At 48.5% G+C, this 24,662-nt stretch overlaps 3 protein-coding genes across 8 annotated transcripts; 1 reads left to right on the top strand and 2 right to left on the bottom strand.

The window, feature by feature from the left end:
• Positions 1-144: 144 nt before the first annotated feature.
• ano9b (anoctamin 9b) lies at positions 145-16,134 on the bottom strand. 2 transcript variants are annotated; one of them, XM_079736803.1, is made up of 25 exons: positions 15,929-16,134; positions 15,234-15,296; positions 13,508-13,642; positions 13,256-13,395; positions 12,823-12,872; positions 12,499-12,557; positions 12,161-12,240; positions 11,666-11,800; positions 11,322-11,415; positions 10,408-10,468; positions 10,131-10,213; positions 9,631-9,735; positions 9,275-9,439; positions 8,299-8,335; positions 7,961-8,072; positions 7,819-7,876; positions 7,436-7,533; positions 6,700-6,896; positions 4,966-5,118; positions 4,618-4,762; positions 4,009-4,053; positions 3,774-3,893; positions 3,346-3,439; positions 2,875-2,987; positions 145-2,360 (listed from the first exon to the last, which is right to left on the bottom strand). In XM_079736803.1, exons 1-25 carry the CDS (start codon positions 15,947-15,949, stop codon positions 2,330-2,332), a joined length of 2,394 nt encoding a protein of 797 aa, XP_079592929.1. In that variant the 5' UTR covers positions 15,950-16,134; the 3' UTR covers positions 145-2,329. The 2 variants fall into 2 exon arrangements, with proteins under 2 accessions (XP_079592929.1, XP_079592930.1); XM_079736804.1 differs by lacking the exon at positions 4,009-4,053 and having other exon boundaries at positions 146-2,360.
• A 1,146-nt stretch (positions 16,135-17,280) lies between these two features.
• tssc4 (tumor suppressing subtransferable candidate 4) lies at positions 17,281-22,494 on the bottom strand. 5 transcript variants are annotated; one of them, XM_079736124.1, is made up of 4 exons: positions 22,415-22,494; positions 21,801-21,931; positions 21,168-21,223; positions 17,281-19,090 (listed from the first exon to the last, which is right to left on the bottom strand). In XM_079736124.1, exon 4 carries the CDS (start codon positions 19,061-19,063, stop codon positions 17,933-17,935), a length of 1,131 nt encoding a protein of 376 aa, XP_079592250.1. In that variant the 5' UTR covers positions 19,064-19,090; positions 21,168-21,223; positions 21,801-21,931; positions 22,415-22,494; the 3' UTR covers positions 17,281-17,932. The 5 variants fall into 5 exon arrangements, with proteins under 5 accessions (XP_079592250.1, XP_079592248.1, XP_079592249.1 ...); XM_079736122.1 differs by having other exon boundaries at positions 21,843-21,931; XM_079736123.1 differs by having other exon boundaries at positions 21,843-21,931; positions 22,452-22,491.
• A 30-nt stretch (positions 22,495-22,524) lies between these two features.
• Positions 22,525-24,620, top strand: znf414 (zinc finger protein 414). The gene is made up of 5 exons (XM_079736374.1): positions 22,525-22,673; positions 22,762-22,872; positions 22,994-23,099; positions 23,201-23,856; positions 24,085-24,620. Exons 1-5 carry the CDS (start codon positions 22,637-22,639, stop codon positions 24,222-24,224), a joined length of 1,050 nt encoding a protein of 349 aa, XP_079592500.1. The 5' UTR covers positions 22,525-22,636; the 3' UTR covers positions 24,225-24,620.
• Positions 24,621-24,662: the final 42 nt, after the last annotated feature.

Below are 24,662 nucleotides of genomic sequence, written 5' to 3'. Positions count from 1 at the left end.
TTCTATAGTTTGTGTAGTTATATAGATATAGATATCTTTATATATAGAAAGATGTATACATTCATACATACACAAACATTTTTTGTGTGTAAGGAAATCCATCCATCCAATTCGTACTGTCGTGTGGTGTTTCTTTGCATAATGTTTTACATTCATTGTTGGGAATAGTTGACACTGTTATTGAACACGTGGGAAGGCAGTATTTACATAATTTATGGGGAACTTTAACCAACATGATACAATACCACTGGGGAAATGAAACGGTGGCAGTACTGCAGCGATCCAACACGCAACAGCTCACTGTAACAGTTCACTGTAACCCTTCACTATAACAGTTAACTGTAAAAATAAGGCCTGTGAACAGACTGGGATGCCGCTGGCTGAGGGAAAAAGACGACTTTGGAGGCAAGTGTGGAAAAACAGAAGAGGGCCACAAACACAAAGGTTTATGTGGCAGAATGTAACCTCAGCTGATAGCATCTGGAGACTGAGGGGTCGAGACGGGTTAATGAGAGACGGCCATCAGGCTAACGAAGGACTTCTCTGGAAGAGGAGAGTCAGAGTGCAAAGGGAGACAGAGAGGAGAGGGGAGGGAGGGAGAGAGAGGGGAGTGTAGGGGAAGACCAAGAGAAGGCCACAGCTGTGAGTCACTCTGGTCAAAGGGAAGCGGGGGGGGGGGAGAAGGAATTTGGGGCCAGGAGCCGACCACAGAAGCATAATCTGTGCCGGGATCAGTGCCCGGCCACACAGCCAGAACAATGGAGAACCGCTACGTGGAGGGAAGTGGCTCTGCTGGTGTACAGTAGGATGAATACACTCCCCTTTTCCTGCTGTGGAACACAGCTTGGAACACTGGTGTGATTTATTCAGACTTGCACCAGTTGTTTAAAGGGTCGATGTTGCAGACACTTAGGGAGTGACTTCTCATCCCCAGAGCCCATCAGACCTCTGTCAGCATGACCTCTCTCCTCAAGGGTCGTCTTGAGGAGATTCCAAGTTTTGTAACGTACTGTTTTGTGCATCTAAAGTACAAAGTGAAGTATTTAATACTATGTCTAACAGACACCGTTGGTGTCTGTAAGACGGGATGTGGGATGTGAACGGGATGAGGCCAGATATAACCAATACATTGGTTTATAATGAAACGGTAAACGTTATGAACTTGGCAGGTGCAGATCCATTAACCACTACACGATGGCAGCATAACCACGGTGGTTGGGAAGAGTAGCCAAATTTCAGAAGTGCAGATGAGTAGCCTGTAGCTCCCCCCTGTGGCCAAACGGATCAGCCCGGATTCAGCTGTAATACACCCAGACATCCTAGCATCTCGTCGTATGCTTTTACAGGACATTATGTGATGCATTCGTACAAATTAATTCCATAACATACCTTTAGTGTCTAAAATATGAGTCAATGTAGTTGTATATGCATATCCATACATTTATTCCACCATAAAAACATTACAGACCCATACAGGCATGTGCTAGCAGGAGTTTAATCTCAACTGGAGCAGTAAAACATGTCAAATGCTGGCAGTGCTTTAGAAAAAACGAACGGAACAAAAAACGCTGAAATCAAATGACTACAAATGTCCGAATTATATTCGCCCTCGTACAACACAACGATGACATAGTTTAAAACACTCGGAGAATCAACACTCTGCGACAAAAAACACTGGCAAATCTGACAGTATGGCATTTAGACACAGCCGTCCATCAAGGACAACATAGCTGGTTCACATCGTATAAATACTATGAAAGTAAGAAACAGAAGAGATACGAGGAGAGAATGCCCACTCTATTGGTTTGGATTTATGTGCTTAGTAAAGATATACATGGCTCACCTAATTTACACTTATTTTCACTTTTTAAAAATAAACAAGGGGATGAATGTATGCTGGTCCCATAGAAGAGTGTGTTAAAGATTCCGTCCAGATGTCTCCAGCAACACAGAACCAGAGATGTTCAGAACAGCGTTTGCTCTACCTTCCAGACAGCTCGTCATCGAGTGCCATGGGTAGAGCGGTTAGGATCCACGTAAAGAGGTTGGCCGTAGATGGAGTCTGACGGAGTTTGTGAATCATTGGCCACCAGGTGGCAGGTCTGAGGAGCGTGGGAAGACGTCGTGGAGCTTTGGCTTTAAGTCTTTAAAAGAAACGGTCCCTAGGCTGCAGGCTCAGAGCGACTGGTGGTCAACATCCAAGACGTCAGGTTAGGAGCGGAAAGAAATGAATACCTGACAACCAGCTTCACCAAATCAGTCTCTCTGGCTCAGCAACTGGACACCAATGAGAGGACGTCTGTGGACGTGGGATATTTACACCTGCAGGTCACACCTCTGTGGTTCTGCTTCTCCTCTGGCTGGAATAGAAAACAAGAGAGAATGAACCACGCAGACAGACATCAACGTACAAACACGTAGATCACCTGACCCCGCCTGGGTGGACCAGGAACTTGCCTCAACGCAACCCCCCAACACTCGGCCCGCTGAATACCTGCACTGAAGTGTAACGTATGAATATATGAATGTATGAATGAATGAATGGATGCCATTTGATCCTTTCCTCCAAAACCTCTAAGAAAGGCCCCGAGTGTTGGCCCCAGTGGGATTGAACCTCTCACTCTGGCTCGTTGAGGCTCTATTAGCTGGGCTAGAAGAGTGTTCATCTGGATTCATGCTTACATCATTCATCATTCATCGGGGGAAATGTGATCCTTGTTCCCCGATATAGTTGATCACTTGGCCACTCTATACTGACCTGTTTGTAAGCTTCAATACTGAATAAACTACAGTTCAGTATACAGTTCAAGCATTCTTCATCACTTTACCTTTTCGTATCATATGACATATGTTGACTCTCTCTCTGTCTCTTACCGGAGCTCCTCCTTCAGCCTCTTCTGCTTGTCCTCTAGTCGCTGGTTCTTCACCAGCAGCGGGTTGTTGGGTACGAACCAGGCGGCGATGAACTTACACACCACCAGCACGTGCTGTGGGGCGAAAGGAAGTGAGTGAACCAACAGGAAGTGAATTAACCAACAGGAAGTGAATGAACCAACAGGCTGTGTGGACCCCAGAGGTTCTTTAACGACAGTTCACATCAGAAGGTTTGGCGCTTCATCGAGAGAGATGTCAAGCTCATTTTACTGACAGAGACTGCTTGATAACAATTTGATAACACTGCCTTTCTCATCAGAAACTCCCTTTGGAAAAAGAAGAAGGATGAACTGATGCCAGACTGTGCCTCCACACAACAGCTACCGGGTCCAAAGTAGGACAAATGAGTCGATGGTGACGAGTTGGTTAATGCATGGTTAATATTAATGCTCAGTACGTATGTGGACTCACCTCGAAGAGGATGATGAAGGCAAAGCGCACAGCCAGTATGAGCCAGAACTGGGAGGTCAGAGTGTAGTCTTCATGGTGCCTGTAGTCCCTATAGCTGCACACACACACACACACACACACACAAAATTATAACTCTAAACAAGGCGCTAAACCACACAGACCGCCACCACAGTGAGCTTCAGTGAACTGCAGTGTGCGTTACCATTAGAGCTCCAGGCACTCAGATCAGTGGCTTTACACAGAGCAGACCAGTGGGTCTACACAGAGCAGACCAGTATGTCCACACAGAGCAGACCAGTGGCTCCACACAGAGCAGACCATTGGGTCCACAGAGCAGGCCAGTGGCTCCACATAGAGCAGACCAGTGGCTCCACATAGAGCAGACCAATGGGTCCACAGAGAGCACCACTCCGCTGAGGGAGACAGACCTGCACTGCGTGACGCTGAGGCCGTCGGTCATCAGCTGGGTGGTGATGAAGTCCTTCCGGACCAGTGTCTCGTTGAGGTTGGCCGTGGACAGCGTGTTCCTGATGTAGCCCTGCATGCAGCTGGGCAGGGAGAACCAGTGAACAGAACCAGTTAGCAGAGCCAGTGGAAAGAACCAGTGAAAAGAACCAGTTAGCAGCACCATTTAACAGAACCAGTTATACCAGTGGGACCCACCTGGGGTCCCCTGATTGCGGGGGTTGACGGGGTCGCCGGAGATTGCTGAAATGATCTTTGGATATTAGATGATTTTTTGGTTTTTTTTTAAGGTCTCTTGGACAGCCTGTATAGTCACAGAAATCTCTTAATTCGCAGTCAGGCGATGTGATTACGTTTACCAGGAAACTGATATTACTGGTAGCAGATCTTTGGGAAAAAACGATTTGTTAGGAGGTTGGTACCTCTGTTAGCGCAGGGCCCAAATTCATAGCTACATGCTAACTTGCACAACGTACTGTGTGTAGATACTGTTGTAAGCTCAGGGCCCGTAGCAATATCTAGATTCTAACTAGCACAACGTACTGTTGGCACTGTTTTTGGCTAAGGCCCCTTAGCAGTAGCTAGATGCTAACTAGCACAACGTACTTTGTGTTGGCACTGTTGCTAGCTAAGGCCCCTTAGCAGTAGTTAAATGCTAACTAGCACAACGTACTTTGTGTTGGCACTGTTGTTAGCTAAGGCCCCGTAGCAGTAGCTAGATGCTAACTGGCACAACGTACTTTGTGTTGGCACTGTTTTTAGCTAAGGCCTCATAGTAGTAGCTAGATGCTAACTAGCACAACCTACTTTGTGTAGACCCCGCTGACAGCACAGGGCCCGTAGTAGTAGCGGTACAGCAGGCGGGGGATGAAGTCGGAGGAGATCCCGATGACCAGGCCGTTGGCGATAACCGCCAGCACCCCAATGGCCTCCAGCACGTTGGTCCAGATACCTGCAGGGAAACCACACACATGGACACATGGAGTAAAGGCACACACACACACACACACACACACACACACACACACACACACACACACACACACACACACACACACACACACACACACACACACACACACACACACACACACACACACCCAGTCAACCAGTCACACAGTCACTCAGTCACAGACTCTTGGAGCAGGGCCTCACCGATGTCGTTAGTTTTCTTGGGGACCAGCCGGCGCTCCAGGCTGATCATCTTGATGGCGTCCAGACGGATCTCAAAGATGTTGTTGAGGAGAGCGAGGAGGGGAGCGAGGGGAAAGGCCGCCACAAAGATGGTGGTGAAGCTAAACTGGACCACTGGAGGAGGGAGAGGCCAACAGAGTCTATGTGTTAGAGTATAATAGGACAGCAGTAATAGAGAGGAGAGGACAGCAGTAATAGAGAGGAGAGGACAGCAGTAATAGAGAGGAGAGGACAGCAGTATTAGAGAGGAGAGGACAGCAGTAATAGAGTGGAGAGGACAGCAGTAATAGAGAGGAGAGGACAGCATTAATAGAGAGGAGAGGACAGCAGTAATAGAGAACAGAGGACAGCAGTAATAGAGTGGAGAGGACAGCATTAATAGAGAGGAGAGGACAGCAGTAATAGAGAGGAGAGGACAGCAGTAATAGAGAGTACAGAGGACAGCAGTAATAGAGAGGAGAGGACAGCAGTAATAGAGAGGAGAGGACAGCAGTAATAGAGAACAGAGGACAACAGTAATAGAGAAGAGAGGACAGCAGTATTAGAGAGGAGAGGACAGCAGTAATAGAGAGGAGAGGACAGCAGTAATAGAGAGGAGAGGACAGCAGTAATAGAGAGGATAGGACAGCAGTAATAGAGAGGATAGGACAGCAGTAATAGAGAGGAGAGGACAGCAGTAATAGAGAGGACAGAGGACAGCAGTAATAGAGAGGATAGGACAGCAGTAATAGAGAGGAGAGGACAGCAGTAATAGAGAGGGCAGAGGACAGCAGTAATAGAGAGGAGAGGACAGCAGTAATAGAGAAGAGAGGACAGCAGTAATAAAGAGGAAAGGACAGCGGTAATAGAGAGGAGAGGACAGCGGTAATAGAGAGGAGAGGACAGCGGTAATAGAGAGGAGAGGATGGCAGTAATAGAGAGGAGAGGACAGCAGTAATAGAGAGGAGAGGACAGCAGTAATAGAGTGGAGAGGACAGCATTAATAGAGAGGAGAGGACAGCAGTAATAGAGAGGAGAGGACAGCAGTAATAGAGAGTACAGAGGACAGCAGTAATAGAGAGGACAGAGGACAGCAGTAATAGAGAGGAGAGGACAGCAGTAATAGAGAAGAGAGGACAACAGTAATAGAGAAGAGAGGACAGCAGTAATAGAGAGGAGAGGACAGCAGTAATAGAGAGGAGAGGACAGCAGTAATAGAGAGGATAGGACAGCAGTAATAGAGAGGAGAGGAAAGCAGTAATAGAGAGGACAGAGGACAGCAGTAATAGAGAGGATAGGACAGCAGTAATAGAGAGGAGAGGACAGCAGTAATAGAGAGGGCAGAGGACAGCAGTAATAGAGAGGAGAGGACAGCAGTAATAGAGAAGAGAGGACAGCAGTAATAAAGAGGAGAGGACAGCAGTAATAGAGAGGAGAGGACAGCAGTAATAGAGAGGAGAGGATAGCAGTAATAGAGAAGAGAGGACAGCAGTAATAGAGAGGAGAGGACAGCAGTAATAGAGAGGAGAGGACAACAGTAATAGAGAGGAGAGGACAGCAGTAATAGAGAGGAGAGGACAGCAGTAATAGAGAGGAGAGGACAGCAGTAATAGAGAGGGCAGAGGACAGCAGTAATAGAGAGGAGAGGACAGCAGTAATAGAGAAGAGAGGACAGCAGTAATAGAGAGGAGAGGACAGTGAGTCAGGAGGCCACACCCATCTCCAGGAACTCGTTGAAGAGGCTGAAGGCATTTGTGTCGGCCAGGTGGTAGTTGAGCAGCCAGTTCCGTAGCTTGCAGACGTCACATGGCTCCACGCAGCCGTTCTCGTCGCGACACGTCTTCCTGTAGCAGTGCCCGCACTTCCTCTCCATCCTCTTCGCCTTCCTCCTCAGGAAGAATTTCTTACACCAGCTGAGAGCCAGAAGACACCGGCTCAGTCCCCCTTCACCTCACCCCTGGCCCCTGACCCTTGACCCCTAACCCCTGACCCTTAACCCCTAGCCCCTCACCCCTGACCTCTCAACCTGGACCCCTAACCCAGGGTAGCAAAACCCACCCTGACCAGAGATCACAAACTGAGAGCTAAGGTCAACTCCCACTCTGAACATGCTTTGATTAATGTGTACTGCAGTGTAATGCAGTGTAGCGTGGTGGGCGTGGTGTAGCGTAGTGTACTGTAATGTAGTGTAGCGTAGTGTACTGTAGTGCAGTGCAGTGTAGTGTAGTGTAGTGTAGTGTAGTGTTGTACAGTGTAGTGTAGTGTAGTGTAGTGTAGTGTAGTGTTGTACAGTGAAGCATGGTGAAGCGTGGTGTGGTGTAGTGTAGTGTAGTGTAGTGTTGTACAGTGCTTGTGGTGTTGCGTAGTGTAGTGTGGTGTACTGTAGTGCAGTGTACTGTACTGTAGTGTTTTACAGTGTGCGTGGGGAAGCTGGCTGTGGTGAACCACTCACGGCACAATGAATTCGAAGACGTTGTTGAGCGTCTGCTTTAGCACCATGACGACGGCCATCTGGATGAAGAGGTCCGTCAGACACCCACTGGGGTGACACTGGAGGGGGAGGGTTAGAGACAAGGGAGCGTCAGACACCCACTGGGGTGGCACTGGAGGACAAGGGAGCGTCTCAAAAGTGTACTCCAGTACTGACACATAACATGGGTATTATACTGTTTTTTGTGGACAGTAAATTAAATCAATCAATCAATCAATCAATCAATCAATCAATGTGACACTGCAGTTAGGACTATAGACATATTGTTCTGCTCCTCATCTATCTATAAATGTATTTAATAACAAAAGAGTCTCTTCAGGTGTGACTCTAAAGGCGTTGTTCACCTCCTCCAGCCTCCAGCGCCCGGCCACACGGACGTAGCTCCCTGGGTACCCGTTGATCCTGAGGAGGAACGGGAAGGTGAGACAAGTGTTGTTCCACATGAACACACACACACACACACACACACACACACACACACAGTACCTGCCCATGAAGAAGGCCACGTAGAACAGGGAGGAGAACAGCGTGAAGAACTGGAAAGTGAACATCTTCACGGTGAAGCTCCTCTCCGTGGCCGTAGACGAGCGCGTTTTCTCTGCGGAAAGATCGGAATATACGGACTGAACACTTTCTGATTCTCTCCTGTATTATCATCCGCAGTAGGATTGCACTTCTTCAAGAGAAGACGTTTTGTCCTAATAATTAGTTCATATCATATAATCATCACCCATTCATCCTTTCATATTTTCTATTACAAAATAATTCCTACATTCCTGATTTATTGGTATGGATTATACATCTGTTCTTCTCATGTGTCTTACCTAGTTCACACAGCTTGAGGGCCACCCAACGGTTGACCTGTTCAGAGAGGGGTCAAAGGGTCAATCCCCAGGCCACAGGGGCGGGTCAAATAGGGCAGGTAGGCCCTTTAGCATCTCTGTAGGACTACAACAGGAGTCTTCCACAACACGGAGTGTGGGTCTGCTCCTTTCACCATGCTAATGACGGCCTAAGAGCAACATGAATGGCCAAGACAAATATGAAACAGAAGAAAGTGACTGGTCCTGTTGGGCCAGGTCTGACCCCATCTGCCCATCTTGTTTGGATCGGACCCTGAAGTCTGACCAGTGGGGTCCGACCACAACGGCTCTGGGGTCTATGAAGGGACCTGAGCAGGGAGCAGGGTCTTACTGGGTCGAGGTCTGGATGGATGGGTCCTGAGGGGGGTCTTACCCGGGTCATGAGGTGGTCTTACCCGGGTTATGAGGGGGTCTTACCCGGGTCATGATGTCTGGGAGAGGGTCTTACCCGGTTCATGAGAGGGTCTTACCCGGGTCATAAGAGGGACTTACCCGGTCATTATCTGGATGGGGGGATACTGAGGGAGTCTTACCCGGGTCATGATGGGGGGGGTCCTGAGAGGGTCTTACCCGGTTCATCATGGGGGGGTCCTGAGAGGGTCTTACCCGGTCATTATCTGGATGGGGGGATACTGAGGGAGTCTTACCCGGGTCATGATGGGGGGGGTCCTGAGAGGGTCTTACCCGGTTCATCATGGGGGGGTCCTGAGAGGGTCTTACCCGGTCATTATCTGGATGGGGGGATACTGAGGGAGTCTTACCCGGGTCATGATGGGGGGGGTCCTGAGAGGGTCTTACCCGGTTCATCATGGGGGGGTCCTGAGTAGGTCTTACCCAGGTCATGATGGGGAGGTCCTGGGTGGGTCTTACCGGGGTCATGATGTCTGGGAGGGGGTCTTATCCGGGTCATGATGGTGGGGTTCTGAGGGGGTCTTACCCGGGTCATGATCTGGATGGTGAGGTAGTGCAGTACGGCCCCCAGCAGTACGGCCACCGTGTTGGCGTGGTCCCGGATGAACTCCCAGCTGCCCTCCGACAGCAGGGGGGCCGCCACCACGCGGAAAACCACGATGGCATGGGCGATCCCGATGATCACCACCAGCTGGACACACGCGCGCACACACACACACACACACACACACCCACACACACAACAAAAACGCACGTAGAAACACACACACGCAGAGACACACACACACACACGTACACACAGACACACAGTGAGTGAGTGAGTGAGTGAGTGAGTGAGTGAGCGAGCGAGTGAGTGAGTGAGTGAGCGAGTGCGTGCCTCACCATCAGGGTCACGAGGATCAGCACCAGCATGCTGCGGAGGTAGGAGTGCCTGAAGTGTTTGGGTTTACAGTCCGGGTCGTTGACGATGTCCAGGATCAGCTCCTCCTGGGGAACAGGTCAGCCCCAGGTCAGAGGTCAGAGGTAAGAGCCCGTTCTGTCCTCACTACACCAGCTCAGAGTTTAAACGCCTTCATCCGTCTCTATTCCGGATGCCCAGACTCAATCCGGCGTAAGAAAAGGTGTCCTTTAGCGCTTTTAGCTTGTGAGCTGGTGGAAACGCAAGCAAGGGTAATCTTAAACAACATAGCGTGGAAACGGCCACAGTATGGTAGGTGTGAGTGCGGGGGGTCAGACAGGTCACATAGGTTTAGGATTGGTCAGATAGGTCAGAGATGTAAGATAGGTCGGACAGGTCAGAGAGGTTTAGGATAGGTCAGATAGGTCAGAGTGGTCAGATAGGTTTGGGATAGGAAGACAGAGGGAGGGTTCAGACCGCTTACCTCCTCCTCACACCAGTCGTAGACCTTCCACTTGGACACGTGTTTGGCCCGCTGCCTCTTCCACAGCTCCAGGAACAGGGTGGCTGATGGGAACAAGACACTCAGATACACAGACTACAAGATGGAGGACATCAAAGCGCCACACTGGACAGCTTATGGGAAAACACAGAAATTACAATTAAATTTTGAGTACAATCGGCCGTGAAATCGGACCGACTGAAGGATGGATGGAGTTGGTAATCTAAGTGTAGAGTGTTAATAACGTGGTCATTCTCACCCCATATGGCCATGGACATGGCAAACGCCACTGTGGCCTCATTGTCAAAAAGATGGCTGACCTGGAATACCGAGGGGCAAACGTGGGCTTTGTCAATATCCTGGTTTTACTGAGCTGTATATTATACCTCAACTATTGTGATGCGATGTAGAAAGAAAGAGAAAGAAAGAGAGAAAGAAACAGGGCAACAAAATGTATTGCAATCGAATGTTTTTTTTCTCTCGTTTACTTTTTTCTCTCGTTGTTAATGAGGGCGTATTAATCGACTCAAAGTCATCAGGGACGTCGTTAGACTTATTTTGGGGGGGGGCCCCCCAAAATGTTCAGAAGCCCCCCCTATAAATTAGTATTATTATTGTCAAGGAAATTGTAACATGCCTGCACTTAACATAATAAGCCAGACTATGAGTTGAAATAAATACTAATACAATTAGAAGTTGTCTTTAATTTGTATTAAAATTGTTTCAGTGAGCGCATTGATGGATACATTTTTCTAACCTATTTTCCTTGAACTTACCCCAATAAGTAGGCTTAAATCATACCAACTCTTACATTTGTTTAGCTTATTTATATTTTTAAAAAGGAGGACATCCTGAAGACTCAGAAGAGGGAAGCAGGAGGTCTTAAGGCAGGTAAAGAAAAGAGAGTGACCCAGAAAACAGGCCCTGATAGATGCTCTGCTATACTCTATACTGTAATAAATGATAAAATAAAGAACCACTTTGATGATGTGATGAAAAAATGTCAGCGTGCGCTACACGCACGCATGCATTTCTGAAACTGCTAGGGGCTAAGCCCCCCTAGCCTCTAAATCCTAGTGACGTCCCTGAGAGTCATCCTCTCATTGATTTATGCGCTACATGAAACACACACGGTTCTGCTGTGTTGAGGTTGTTGGAACACGCTGAGCTCACCTTGGCGTACGCACACGTGTCCGACAGGTTCCAAACCGGGCACCTCTTGTCACAGCGCGGGCACATAATGATGTCAGACTCACACACCTCCTTACTGTAAGAAAATCAGCAGAGGGAGCAGTGAAAGGAAGAGACAGAAACAGCCTCACACCCATCAGCGTGTTCCCGCTGAGGAGCGGATCTCAACAGCCCGGCCCGGAAGAGCGGGCGGCAGAGAACCGCTCTTCGAAGAGCGGTTCATCACATCGTTAAGAACACTAAACTCATTCATGTTTTCTGAACCGTGATTTAGGTGGATTACGTCTGGAAGGAGGCGTACGAACGGTCTGTCTGTGACCACCTACATGAGCGGGTTGCTGTTGAAGAAGGCCAGGCCGTACAGGAACACCAGCAGCCCCAGCACGGCGGCGGGGACCAGCAGCTTGGTGTACCAGTCCAGCCACAGGTAGTACAGCGCCACCTTCTCCCCGAAGTACGCCCTGTTCAGAACACAAGCACAGCGCGGTCACAGGGGGACACGGCCACACACAGGGGTCCTCAGGACCAGGGAGACAACGAGAGGGGACGGAAGACAGGGGAGGGGGGGACAGGGGAGAGGGGAGGGGGGGACAGAAGTGAGGGGAGGGAAGACACGGGGCGGGGGGACAGGGGAGAGGGGAGGGGGGGACAGAAGTGAGGGGAGGGGGAGACAGAGGAGATAAGGGAGGGGGACAGGCGAGGGGGAGGGGGGGAGAGGGAAGGGGGGCACAGATGAGACGGGGGGGGGGGGGGGGGGGGGACATACGAGAGGAGAGGGGAGGGGCTGACAGACGAGAGGGGGGAGAGGAGCGAGGACTGACTTGACTTCGCTGAAAGGCTGGCGGATGAACAGGTTGGTCCACCGGGCCCAGTTGGTCCTCAGTTCCTTCTGGGTCCTTTTCTGTGTAACACGGGACAGATGGACAGAACCGGTCAGAACCCGGAGGCTACCCAGACGGTTTGAAGTGCGTTGACGGTGAGGGGTTTATGAATGACCTTCCAAAGAGAGGAGGGGGGGGGGGGAATGACCTTCCATGGCCTCTGCATGGGGGGGGGGCATTTTAATTCCAAAGCAGTGTTTTCGCGTCAATATGCAAACGATGCACAGGCTTTTACACATCTGTCAACATGAGTCAGGTCAATTCAAGGATGCCCTCACCTCATGGAGACAGAAGAACGTCTCAAACACATGCTTCTTCAGCAGCTCATGAAGGTCCTCTGAGAGAGAGAGCGAGAGAGAGCGAGAGAGAGAGAGAGAGAGAGAGATAATTTCCATGAGTATAGGGGATAAAACGATGCACAGTGGGGCCTAGGTATCGCCTCCTAGTGGTTGAAAGAAGGTTTTTAAAATTATGACGTGGTCGATGTGATCAGCTCACCACAGCTAAAAGCTCTTTCAGCTCTTTAATTTTTTTAACCCTACATATTTCATCCTCCTTTAGAATAAGGCACTCCAGAGCATTTAGAGAAAACGTTTTCTTACCTCCATTATCGAGATATGTGTGATGCAGGATGTGCTGAACAATCCGGATCCTGAGGACATATTGGACATGGAGGAAGAGGGGAAAAAAGTGGTCAGTCAGCACTTTATTTGCTAAGGGAGGAAGAGCGACTGGAGGTCTTAAACCAAAGCAACACCAGCCGTCTAACGAGAGAGAGCCCCGTTAGCCTCAGAGAGTCTTGTTAGCCTCAGAGAGCCCTTGACCTGCTGCTGGTGTCTTACATGCGTGTAGGGGTGTGTGTGTGTATCAGGTACATGCGTGTAGGGGTATGTGTATCCGGTTCATGCGTGTCGCTGTGTGTATACGTGCGTGTAGGCTTGTGTGTATCAGGTACATGCGTGTAGCTATGTGTATCCGTGGGTGTATAACTAACGTTTGTGTAGTGTAGCTATGTGTATCAGGTGTGGGTCGTACCGGGTGGACTGCGGGACCACCGCATTGGGTTCTTCGATCCAGTTGCAGGCGTCAGAGACCTTGAGCAGGTACTTGTAGTCTTCAAACACCTCGCTGGGTGCCCGCAGGCCGTAGAACAACTTGTCATCATGGGCGATTTTCTGAAAGAACATGTTGACAATGTCGGATTACGTTCCCTTTATTGGGGGTGTAAAGATTAGTTGATTGATTGTTTATGTTGCCAACACAGTGAACCGTTCACTGGGAGCTCACCACCACTTTGATGTTCTTCTTCCTCAGCATCTCGATGAAGGCCTTCTGCTTCAGGGTCCTCTGGGTCTCCAGGCCTCCCTCTGCCTCCTCGTCCTTATGGGCCACCAGCACGTAGTCATAGCTCTTCTGGGGGGCCTGGCATAGGGACACAAGCATTAAGGCTCACTGACTAATGACAGAAGCACTAAAGGGCTGATTATGGTCCTATGTTCACGCAACAAAAGGGGGTTACGGAGCCCTTACGTCCTTGTGGACCCTCCTTGCGTTTACTGCAAGGGCCTGACGTGCGCCTCCCAAAAATGTTCACCTTCTGTCAAGACGACGCAGCAGCATGGGCTGCTTACTAAAACTCGACGCAGAACCATAAAGGTTCAAGACTGCGTCGAAGCGACTGCGTGGTCATTGCGTTGTGTGAAAGTGGAACCATAATCAGCCCTTAAGGAACACTGAATCTAAGTACACAAGCATTAAGGCTCCCTGACTCTAAGGACACATTACGGCTCACTGACTCCAAGGACGCAAGCATTAAGGCTCACTGACTAACGCCACAAGCATTAAGGCCAACAGACTCAGTGCACAAGCACTAAATCTCACTGACTATTTTATTATAAAGGTAGCTGGTACACTCATAAAACATGTTTGTTTGAGTCTGCCCTCTGGGCCATCATAACAAAAGCCAGAGGGAGTTGTTGATCAGGATTTAATTATGTGTACACCTCCATCTGAAATTCATGCTAAGCTACTGAGCACTGAGGCTAAATACTCAACCCACAGCCTACAAGGCAAAATTCTGCTCAATAAAAACATGGGTTTGCAGTGACTACGATTTTGGCTGTGCAAGGTCTTAGCAAATTGGTTGATCTTACTGTTGTAATCTTATGGTTGCAATCCAGGTTTTAATGGTTTCAGGTTTAACGAGGCGTGCTATTGAAGAGGCCATGTTTGGCAAACGACTGCAAACGTTGGATCTTATCACTCTGACATTTAAATAAAGCCTCACAGCAAGGGTTCAGGAATGCTGTCAGTACAACAACACACAACACTGACCCACACAGCACTGACCCATTACAGGTTTCTGGCCCGTCAGTCCTGCTTCCAGGGGTTAAGATCCCCTCTTTTCATGTCAGTGAGATTGGCCTATCAAAGAGCCTAGTATCTGGGTGAGCTGGTGAGCTTGAGAGGAGATAAAGGAGTGTAGTACAATACCGCACAACTGTACACTTTCTGACAGTTGGCTTGTAAGATAAGATAAGATAAACCTCTATTAATCCACTAAGTTGATTCAGGTTCAGGTGTTAAGCAGGTACATAGAGGGACCAATCCCAGATAACACAAATACAGTCCTATGAATGAATAAAATAAAGATCAAGTAAAACACAGAGCCGCTGATCAGGGATACGTGATCTCTGAAAAGACAGAGTCTGACAGGAGTTTGACAGTCAATCAATATGTTAGTCTCAGTTTGTATCAATCTCTCTCTTTCTCTCTCTCTCTCTCTCTCTCTCTCTCTCTCTCTATATATATATATATATACAAATAACGTATTCTTGCTACTACTGGATGTTTGATACAGGATGATACATATTCATGAAAACAAACACACTACACGTGGTCAGGTATCAAATGTGATTTAAGAGACTGCTAGTTGTGTTGGATGTCCAGGAAAGTGCATCACTGTTATAACAGTGTTATTATTTGTGTAATAGACTGATTTCAGAATGCTCACCAACACGGGCAGAAAGGGAGCTCTTTGACTCGGGGAATCCCTGTCCAACAGCTCGATGTCCTCCTACAACACAGAAAGACCGGATTAACAATCCCCACTCCGTTCTTCAGTATCACACACACACACACACACACACGCACACACACACACACACACACACACACACACACACACACACACAAAACAAACATCAACACACACGAACGCCCACGCACACAATCACACATAAACAGGTCCTGTCTTGTCCGGCACTGAAACCTGCAAGCTATCTCACTCATCCACTCAGTCGTTGGGTTTGTACATAAATCTAGAAATAACAGTTCATAAATGTCGTCATGAGAGATAGAATACGTGGGTGGTTTCAAGGAGGCAAAGAAGAGGTTTAAAAAGGGGGCCACACATAGAGCAAAGCAGGGGCCCACATCAGGGGCCTCTCTCTGTCTGAGGAACTCAGCAGTCTCCCGTGAATGTGACTGAGAAACGGCTCTCTATGGGGGGGTTGCTAAGGCTGGATGTTCCCCCTTTAAACTGAATATAAACAAAATAGCCCCAACACTTTATAAATAGATGGCCTATAGCCTCAAAAGAAACCAAAATTAAAACTTTTAATGTGCTGAAAAAGTATGAGCAATCAACGCCAATGGGCTTTCACTATGGTTGTTTACCACAGCCTACATGAACTGTCGTCTTCTTACCTTGGCTTTTCTGCAGAACATGTTGACGGCGGATTACTCTTTACTTTTCTACTGCGGAGAGAGAGTCCAGTCATATCCATTGGCGCACATTACTGTCGGTGTCCACTGTTCCGGAGAGATCGTCGTCCATCTGGACCATACATCAGAACAACACCTCACAGATACTCACTTCCGCATTGTTAAGTAGTTGCAGGTAGCTTTCTGACTGTTGCTCCTCACCTGTACTCCTGTGTGACGTCACCCCAGGAGCACGGAGATAAAAAGGCCACTCCGACGCGTATGCCCAAATATGGCCATTCTGCACCCCGCCAAGCTAAACACGCACATAACATGTGGAAGAGCTGCAGAGAAGGCAAATGAGTTCTGTGTGAACCACTCCGATCTGCAGCAGCGCCTCATCCCACATGCAAACCAGTCTCCTGGAAGAGCAAAGTAAACGGCAGCATTTGGTTAACCGATTCAGCATAGATAGGCCTTTAACAACCGTACAATATAAAATAAATACAAATTAAAAAGGAAATGGCAAATCTTCTCTATCTTCCAAAAAAATAACTTGAAAACTTTTACACATTACTTGTTTTAAAGGCTATTCTCTAGTTTATAGACTAGCATTTATTTTCTTCCCCACTTGCTGTTTGTTCAGGGTATATTGTCTAGGCCTTCACAATTAAGTGCTGCAGAATGTAAATATGTGCTCATTTTGATCAATTTACACAATCGTTTTGTCTCACAATGGCCCTGCTTTTCATCTCGTATGAAGAATTGACACAGGAAAAATAACGTTTTCTCATTTCTCAATGAAACCCCAGCTTTACTGGGAAAGACGATATGTAGGTTCAATGGGAAAGCCGATATGTAGAGGTATATTGGGACAGACGATATGTAGAGGTTTACCGTGTATCGGGACGATATGTAGGTTTACTGGGACTGACTCATATAGTGTCAGAACGTGACTAGAATCAGGAGTCAGTGTACAAAGGGGGACACCATGTCTGTCCTGTCTGTCCAGTGTCTCTCGTTTGTTGAAACACGGCAACAAACCCTCGAAGAGAAACAAAAGCTCGAAGAGAAACAACGAATTGGAGAAGGAAACCCAAAATGTAAATTAGCCGGTGCTCTTCTAATTTGCATTGAATAGAATAGAATAGAATAGAATAGTTCAGAGGGAACGGGTTACTGGTCATCCCATACTTTTTAGACTGCATGGACACCTGACATTGATGAATTATAAAACATTGTTTTATTATGTTTAAATAAGATGTACATTTGATTTTGTTTTCCAATTTCTCTTCTGTAATTTATATTCTTAATAATGTAATTTATTTTACATTGTTCACTAAATTTTCTATAATTACATTATATATTTAGATTATATTGTATTTGTCAGCTAATCAAACTAAATTCTGATGACTTTTCATTTCAGTTTAGTGATAGGGCATTTGTAACTCAATGAAAGGTTAAATTCCTTGTGCTGATCGGTTGATCGGAGTATCTGCCGTTGATCCGACCTCAAGATTCCTTATTATGGTTTTCTATAGCGACTAAGGAGCACAATTAAAATATCTAATTCTAGGATATGGCAAATGTTAAATGCAACCCTGTCATTCACATGCAGATGCTTTTTCATATTTCTATAATGCAATCAATTCACTTTTCAAATGTCTGAAATTCAATTTTTTAATTAAAGCTAATTGTTAAATGATGTCTTTGTTTGTTTTCTTTAAAAAAAAATATGATGAAATAGGGCAGTTTAAGACAGCTTGAAATCAGAAGTTTTTCTGGGGTGAAATCAAAACAACTTAAAAAAAAAGATCTAATTGTATCAGCTTAGCTTGCAAAAAGCATTTTTATTATAAAATAACTTCTGTACAGCGATACACCCCAATCAGCACACAAATTACCCCAACTATTAAGTGGTATTCTCCGGGGCAGTGCTGGGTGACAGAGCCCCCCTTGATGGAGAGAGGCCAGGAGAGACTCCCTGGGGGTCCGGTCAGCAGTCCCTCATTCATCCTCCTGCTCGGACGTCTTCCTGTAGTTCTTGCGGTGAGCCTTCCTGAAGGAGGCGAACTCTGGCACGACTTCTGGTTCGCTCTTCTCCTCCTCCTCCTCCTCCTCCTCCTCCTCCTCCATCAGCCCTCCTCCTCCTCCTCCTCCTCCTCTCCCAGGCCCCATCCTTCTCTTCCTCTGCTCCACCTTGGGAGGCAGGGCGGCCGTGCTGGAGTCCAGGTCCTGCTGCTCCTCCTCCTCCTCCTCCTGCAGGTGGCTCAGACCTCCCCTCCTTCCCCCTCTGTCTGCGGCCACTCTCCCCTCGTCCCCCCGCTCCTCCCTCCCGGGGCCCCGGCTGGGCCTGGAGAAGATGATCCTGTGGGGGGAGGGCCCCACGCTGCCCTCGGGGGCCGGGGCGCAGGACGGGTCGGGGGGGACGAAGCGGGCCCCCTCGGGCCCTGGGGCCGGCTCCTGGCTCTGCTGCAGGCTGAGGAGGTACTGCAGCGCCACGCTTCGGTTGCGGCTGTCGCTGGTCTCCGCCACCTCCTCCAGGCTGTAGCGCGTCCAGCGCTCCGGGTGCAGCAGGTAGTCCGGGGCCCCTCTGCGGGCCGGGACCTGGACCGGGTCCCCGAGGTCCTCGGTAACGTGGCGCTTCCGCCCCGCCTGCGGCCCGCCGGTCTTCTTCCCGCAGCCAAGTGGCGGCGGAGGCGAGGGCCTCACGAAGACCCCGTCGACGGCGCCGTCTTGCCCCGGCTTGGGGGAAGTCACCATAGTGACGCCGTCCTTGCCCGGTGGGGAGGCGGTCTCCATAGCCACGCCGTCCTTGCCCAGCGAGGAGGTCTCCTTGGTGACGGTGTCCAGGCAGTCAAAGATGTTGCGGCTGCGGAAGGAGAAGCTGCTGCTGCCGCCCTTCAGGCTGAAGTTGCTGAGCGGCGCTGCGGGCAGCGGGCGGCCGCAGCGCACCGTCGCCACCTCCTCCTCCTCCTCGCTGGAGGAGTTCAGCTCCCTGACCTCGGCGTCCAGTGGGGGGCCAGCCCCCGGGTCCTCAGGGTCCGAGTCGCTCAGCTCCAGGTCGCCCGGCACCTTGACCACGCCCCCGCGGATCCGCGGCTCGCGGCCGCCGCCGGCAGAGAGGCGGTCACACATGGTGTCTGTTCAGCTAGGAGGCCACGCCTGAACAAGGTCAAAAGGTAAGAAGTCAACGGAGGCTCCAACTTTTAACATCCCCTAAACCAAGCCCAGTTCCATCTCTGAGTTTGTGAAATACATTTGTATATCAGCACAGAATGTCGGCCTCCTCTTGACTCTTGACAACGTTATAAACAGACTGATGGAGAATGAGAGAGACCTGTCGCCGCCCGGGCCAGGTGAGCCCCGAGTCATCACTCCAGGGGTTAACACTAACTTTTTTCACCAACGTCCCGGAAACGTTGTGAAAAACATTTTGAACCGTCCCGCATCGTCCCGAATTTTCCCAAGAATCTTTTTTTACATTATGAGTTGTTACTTACTGATAATATAATAAAACACAATACATTATGTTAATAAAATAATATATTTATTTCCAGACTAGATTTGTTTAGCTTCAAGATGTCAGAGTGTCATTGGCTAGGCGAGACCTCCAGTCCAACTTCACCCGTTTCATGCAGGAGAAATCACGCTAGCAGCAGGAGCTGCTCACGCCTTTTTCGCGGCACGGTCAGCCCGTTTACACTGCCTGAGGTAAATTGCCTGCTTGAGCTAGCACCCCAATTTACCCTCCTGGACCCTACACACATTGGCGGTTTATTTGGTTTCACTCTGATGTAAATGCGACGGCTCCGCGGTTCCGGGGGGTTCTTGGTTAGAGGTGTTGTGCTGTCTCCACAGAGAAAACGCAGCAATATCATCATGAGCAGTTCTAACTGGAGAGAAAGCGAAATTCGCGAGCTGGTGAATATGTAAGAGAAGGTGTTGCAGTCGCATTAAACAAAGACGTTGAAAGATGGTGAGATCTACGAGAGAAACGCAAAGGAACTGTCCTTACGAGGCTTTTGTGGCGGTCAGCAAAATAAAGAATATGTTGGCGTTTTTGCACTTGTAAATAGTTAATCGCGTTTGTAGCCTACACTCAGACGTGAACTCATTCTTGCATGCGGGTGTCTTCATTCATAAAAAAAATAAAAACATTCGGGAGTATGCTAATTATTCTAAAGAGGTCTAGACTAGAGATGTCATACCCGTGGACACCGTGGATAATCGACGGGTTGGGTGGATTGTGTGAAAAAAAAGTAGGCTTAATACTTGGAGGAATTGCGGGCGGGTCACGGTTGAAATAAATAAATAAATAAATAAATATTAAGTAGGTTAACATATTGACTAGGCAAACGGCATACTGACAAATTAAACATATTTTTCTATAATCTCCCTGCGTCTGAAATGCGTGAACATCTCCGCCCAGCGCTCGTCTGCTGGGTTTCCATAAGCATTCCACTGTTCGATCATCCCTGCTGCGTATGCCCTCACACATTGTTGAAATATGCTGGAAGCTTTATTCTTTCTATGTAGCTTTTAGTTATTGATCGGGCTATAATAAGACAACGTTGGATATGTAATCGCTGACAACAGGGGACATTTCATAGTGGTTGGACATTTTAGGAACACGCAACTCAAAATCGCGACTTCTGGTCACCCGATGATCGGGCAGGTGCGGGTATCAATTGTTGAAAAAAATTGCATACTGCTTTGGGTGGATAAATTGATATTAGGCAGCGGATACGGATGACATTACAGCTCATCCGCACATCTAGACTCCGTACGTAGCCCCGACTTCTCCAGTGAACCAAGAAAGCCTGCGCCGTGACGAACGGGAGATTTTACCCCCTCGGTTTTACTCAGGAAACTTTAGATAAGACGGTGAAATCGCCGGGTGTGCCAAGCTGCGACCAAACCGGCTTGGCAGTGTAAAAAGGCTGTCACCATTGTTGCAAGCAGTCTCTGCGTCTCACTGAAGAACACAAACGCGAGCGCGCCAGCCGAATGAACGAAGCTCAGTCATTTTTCCATTTACCTTTTCACATAAGTCTTTTCCACCGACCACGAACCCGTTCGGGTTCGCAGAAAGTGTTGAAAACTTAAACTGAAGTCAGCGCCCACAAAATTCTCTTCGTCCCGAGGTCGAACCGAGAGAGAATATTGATCCTCCCAATGAAAATTAATTACGTCCCCGGGACGACGGGACATCATTAATTTAAATCCCTGCATCACTCACCTGGGAGGATCGCTCCTGAGCTGTGGTCTCTGAGCAGAAAGGTGAACTGACCCAACCTGCACAATTAACAAGAACAGAAACGTTTCTCATAGTTACTTCTGAATGTCTTTCAGCTTATAAATTCCACATAGTAAAATGTTAGTAGAAGTATTGCATATGTACATGAAGAGGGACAGATACAATGCTGGAGGGGGTGAACAGGGTTACTTATTATTACTATAACTACATAAAGAAAGAAATATCCAAGAGCGCAATCTCAGACCAGCCAGCAACAAGTAAAGTGGGGTCCAACAAGCCTTCTGAAACCTCACCTTGTATGAGTGTGTTATACTAATGGTACTAAATTAGTATTCAAGAGTTGCATTCATCTAAAATCTTAAAACAACGTAAACATACCGTTATCCTATCCGTATCCAAGGTTAATCCAAACTTTGTTTTGTCACATCTTGCATGAGAAACGATGTAGCGGTTTGACACACAACAATGTCTCCATAATGACAACTCATTTCACGATAAACTACTAAACATTGACCAGAACACACCACCATTAACATGCTAATGCTGGGAAATGGTGTAAGAGGCCTACAGAGATGAACCGTGGTGCTAACTGATACTATCTCTAGTGTAGGTTACCAGAGCTGGTAAAATGGTGTCTCACTGGACTGGTGGACTCACAGGAGGGCTTATCACGACGGAGGGACGTTTGATTTTGACGTGATAACTTCAGCACTTAGGTCCATCGCGCTAAGGTGCGATTAGAAACTCTGTGGGTGAAAAGGAGGGAAAGCCAGACTCAAATCGAATACAGAACATTAAGATTGTACATTCAAAAGTATTTTCAGTTGTGGTTTAGCATTGGGGGTAACGTTAGTTAAAATTATAGAAATATAATAACAAGTCCCAACGGGAATCAAGAGCAATTGAAACATGAAGGACGTAATACATGAGCGGCTTTCTGCCACCTGGACCCTCGTGGTTCCTGCAGACCTCATGGCCACACAGATTTCCCAAAGACCGTCTTATATCTCATCATTCCCGTGCATTACAGGACACTTAATAAACTAAACCTGGACGAAGGTGAAGTGGAATTATTCCAATTGAAAATGGCGTTACTGTTGTGCATAGTGCAGCTCCGCATCATTCAACAAGAACCCTTGTCCTCAAAGATCATGATCATATTATGCATTATATAAAGTGACATGCGATATCACTAGCATGCACTCATACAAACTACAAACGCTGTTTACCTAATAGAGATGAATAAAGAGCATCTTCTGAATTTACCTAAACTTTCCACCACGGATGTCTGCTGCACACTGAAGCCGGAGGCTGCTTCCGCTTCCGGAGGACGGGATCGTAGAGGTGCGTGCGCAGTCTTTTTACACTTTACCTTGTATCTCTGTTGTTGGTTTGCATGTTGCTCTTCTAAGATAAGGTTTGGATACTGCAGCAGTGTCTACTCTGCTGCGATGATGTCATCGCAAACCCTGACCCGCCATCCAGAAGGTGCGTCCCATGAAACCTGCAGCAGAAACCTCTCCTAGTTGTAATGGTGTTGTGTAGTTACTGTATTCATTCCGAACTTCTCTTCCAGGGAGCCGACGGCTGCACTGTCCTCTCTACGGTTGCAAACGCGTCTTCACGGACACGGTGGCCCTCGAAAGTCATATCAAAGACCATGAGATTCCTGCTGAGTCTATCCCAGGTGGGAATGGGATAGTATAGATTCCTATGCACGTCATGGTTGAGTTGCTGTCCGTCGAATGTTGTACATTTCCCCTCTCCCTGACACATGATGCCTGTACTCACACCTCTGCTCCACCCAGGTAAAATCCTTCTCTGTTCCTCGATCGGCTGCAGTGACTCTTTTCCTGACATGCAACAACTGATGCAGCACATGAGGCTCCATCACAAACCAAATATCTTCTTCCTGTGAGTCTATTACCCGGGCTCTAGATGCTTGCAGATCTATTATCTATATATATTATCTCACCCTTCAGCTCTCTCTGATACTGACCCTTCCCTCTCTGCAGGTGTGAGAGCTGCCGTGCCAAACTCCGCTCGCACCGCGGCCTGCTCATGCACCTGCACACCTGCTCGAAGGTGTCGCGGGCCAAGCTGAAGACGGAGCAGACGCAGGGCCCCCCGGCCCCCGAGGGCCCAACAGGGTACCTCACTGCCGCCGGGGAGGACTGGAGCCAGGAGCAGGGGACCCCCCAGGGAGAGTCAGCGACCGGCCACATGCAGGCCCCCTCTCACAGCCAGCAGGCCAGCGCCCCCCCCTCAGACCAGAGCCCTCTCAAAGACTCTCAGGAGAAGCCTTCCTACCAGCAGCTCCAGAACTTCAGCCGGCCGTCTTTGACGAGTAATGATGGCGACATGCTGACCGCTGACCCACTTCACTTTGATGGCCAGACTGAGAACCAGGGCCAGTTCCCAGCCCAAGCACAGCGCCAGGGCCAGTTCCAAGCCCAGGGCCAGGGCCAGTTCCAAGCACCACAGGAGCACCAGCCTCAGTACCAAGCCCACCCCCAGCACCAGGGCCAGTTCCAAGCCCCGCCGCAGCATCAGGTCCAGTTCCAAGCCCAGCCGCAGCACCAGGGCCAGGTTGAAGCCCAGAACCAGGGCCAGGTCCAAGCCCCGCCTCAGCCCCCCACGTCCTCTGCAGCAGTTTGGAAGAAGAATCAAGGTGACCACAGCGTCATGACTAATCACACTCCCTACTGTGACCCGTTCAGATGATGTGGATCCTAACATGAAAACCCCACTTTGCACCATTTGAAGCCAGCCAGAAATGGCAACTGCAATGTTTTGTATTTTACTAACACTAAACCCTTTGAGTGAACCTACCATGCGGGTTTAGTGTTTGGGTGCTGAAGAGCATTAAAATGATTACTTGCTGTTCTTTATCCAACAGGATCGCCTGGCAACAGCCGCATCCTGTGGGAGCACACCAGGGGGCGCTACCGCTGCGTGCAGTGCAGCCTCGTCTTACCCAACCGGAAGGCGATGACCGCACACATCCACACGCAGCACAAGACCCCCGCGGAGACCTAGACCCTTACATTAGTCATGTGACTGCTGAAGGAACGCGGGTCTCATTAGCACTACCCCCCTCTATGCTGATCTTGTCTGGAGAAATAATGGAACATGGCTTTTTTTTTTAATACATTTTTATGTAAATATGTATAGCATTATAATTTGTCAAATGACAAGGATCCTGAAGCAAGTCCCGCCGTGTGTGGTGTACTAGTATATCAGATAAAGGGTGCTTTTGGGGTAGATGATTTCATTGCGTGTGTGTGTGTTAGATGTCAGCTTTCAGTCAAATGCTCTGAGAAGATCTGCTCTGTTGAAGCCAAGGGCCACAAGTTTCTTTAACCTCAGATTTTCTTGGTACCGTATAGCAATGAGGCAGTTTCTGATTCACAACAGAATGCTTCCACATTGAATGTCATCAAACACTGGAAAAAAAAGACTAATAAAACGGAAGAC

The sequence above is a fragment of the Pollachius pollachius genome (assembly GCF_949987615.1).
Source record: "Pollachius pollachius genome assembly, chromosome: 5".
Taxonomy (NCBI): Eukaryota; Metazoa; Chordata; class Actinopteri; order Gadiformes; family Gadidae; genus Pollachius; species Pollachius pollachius.
The sequence above is the reverse complement of the archived record's forward strand: the minus strand, read 5'-3'. Positions and strand labels throughout refer to the sequence as shown.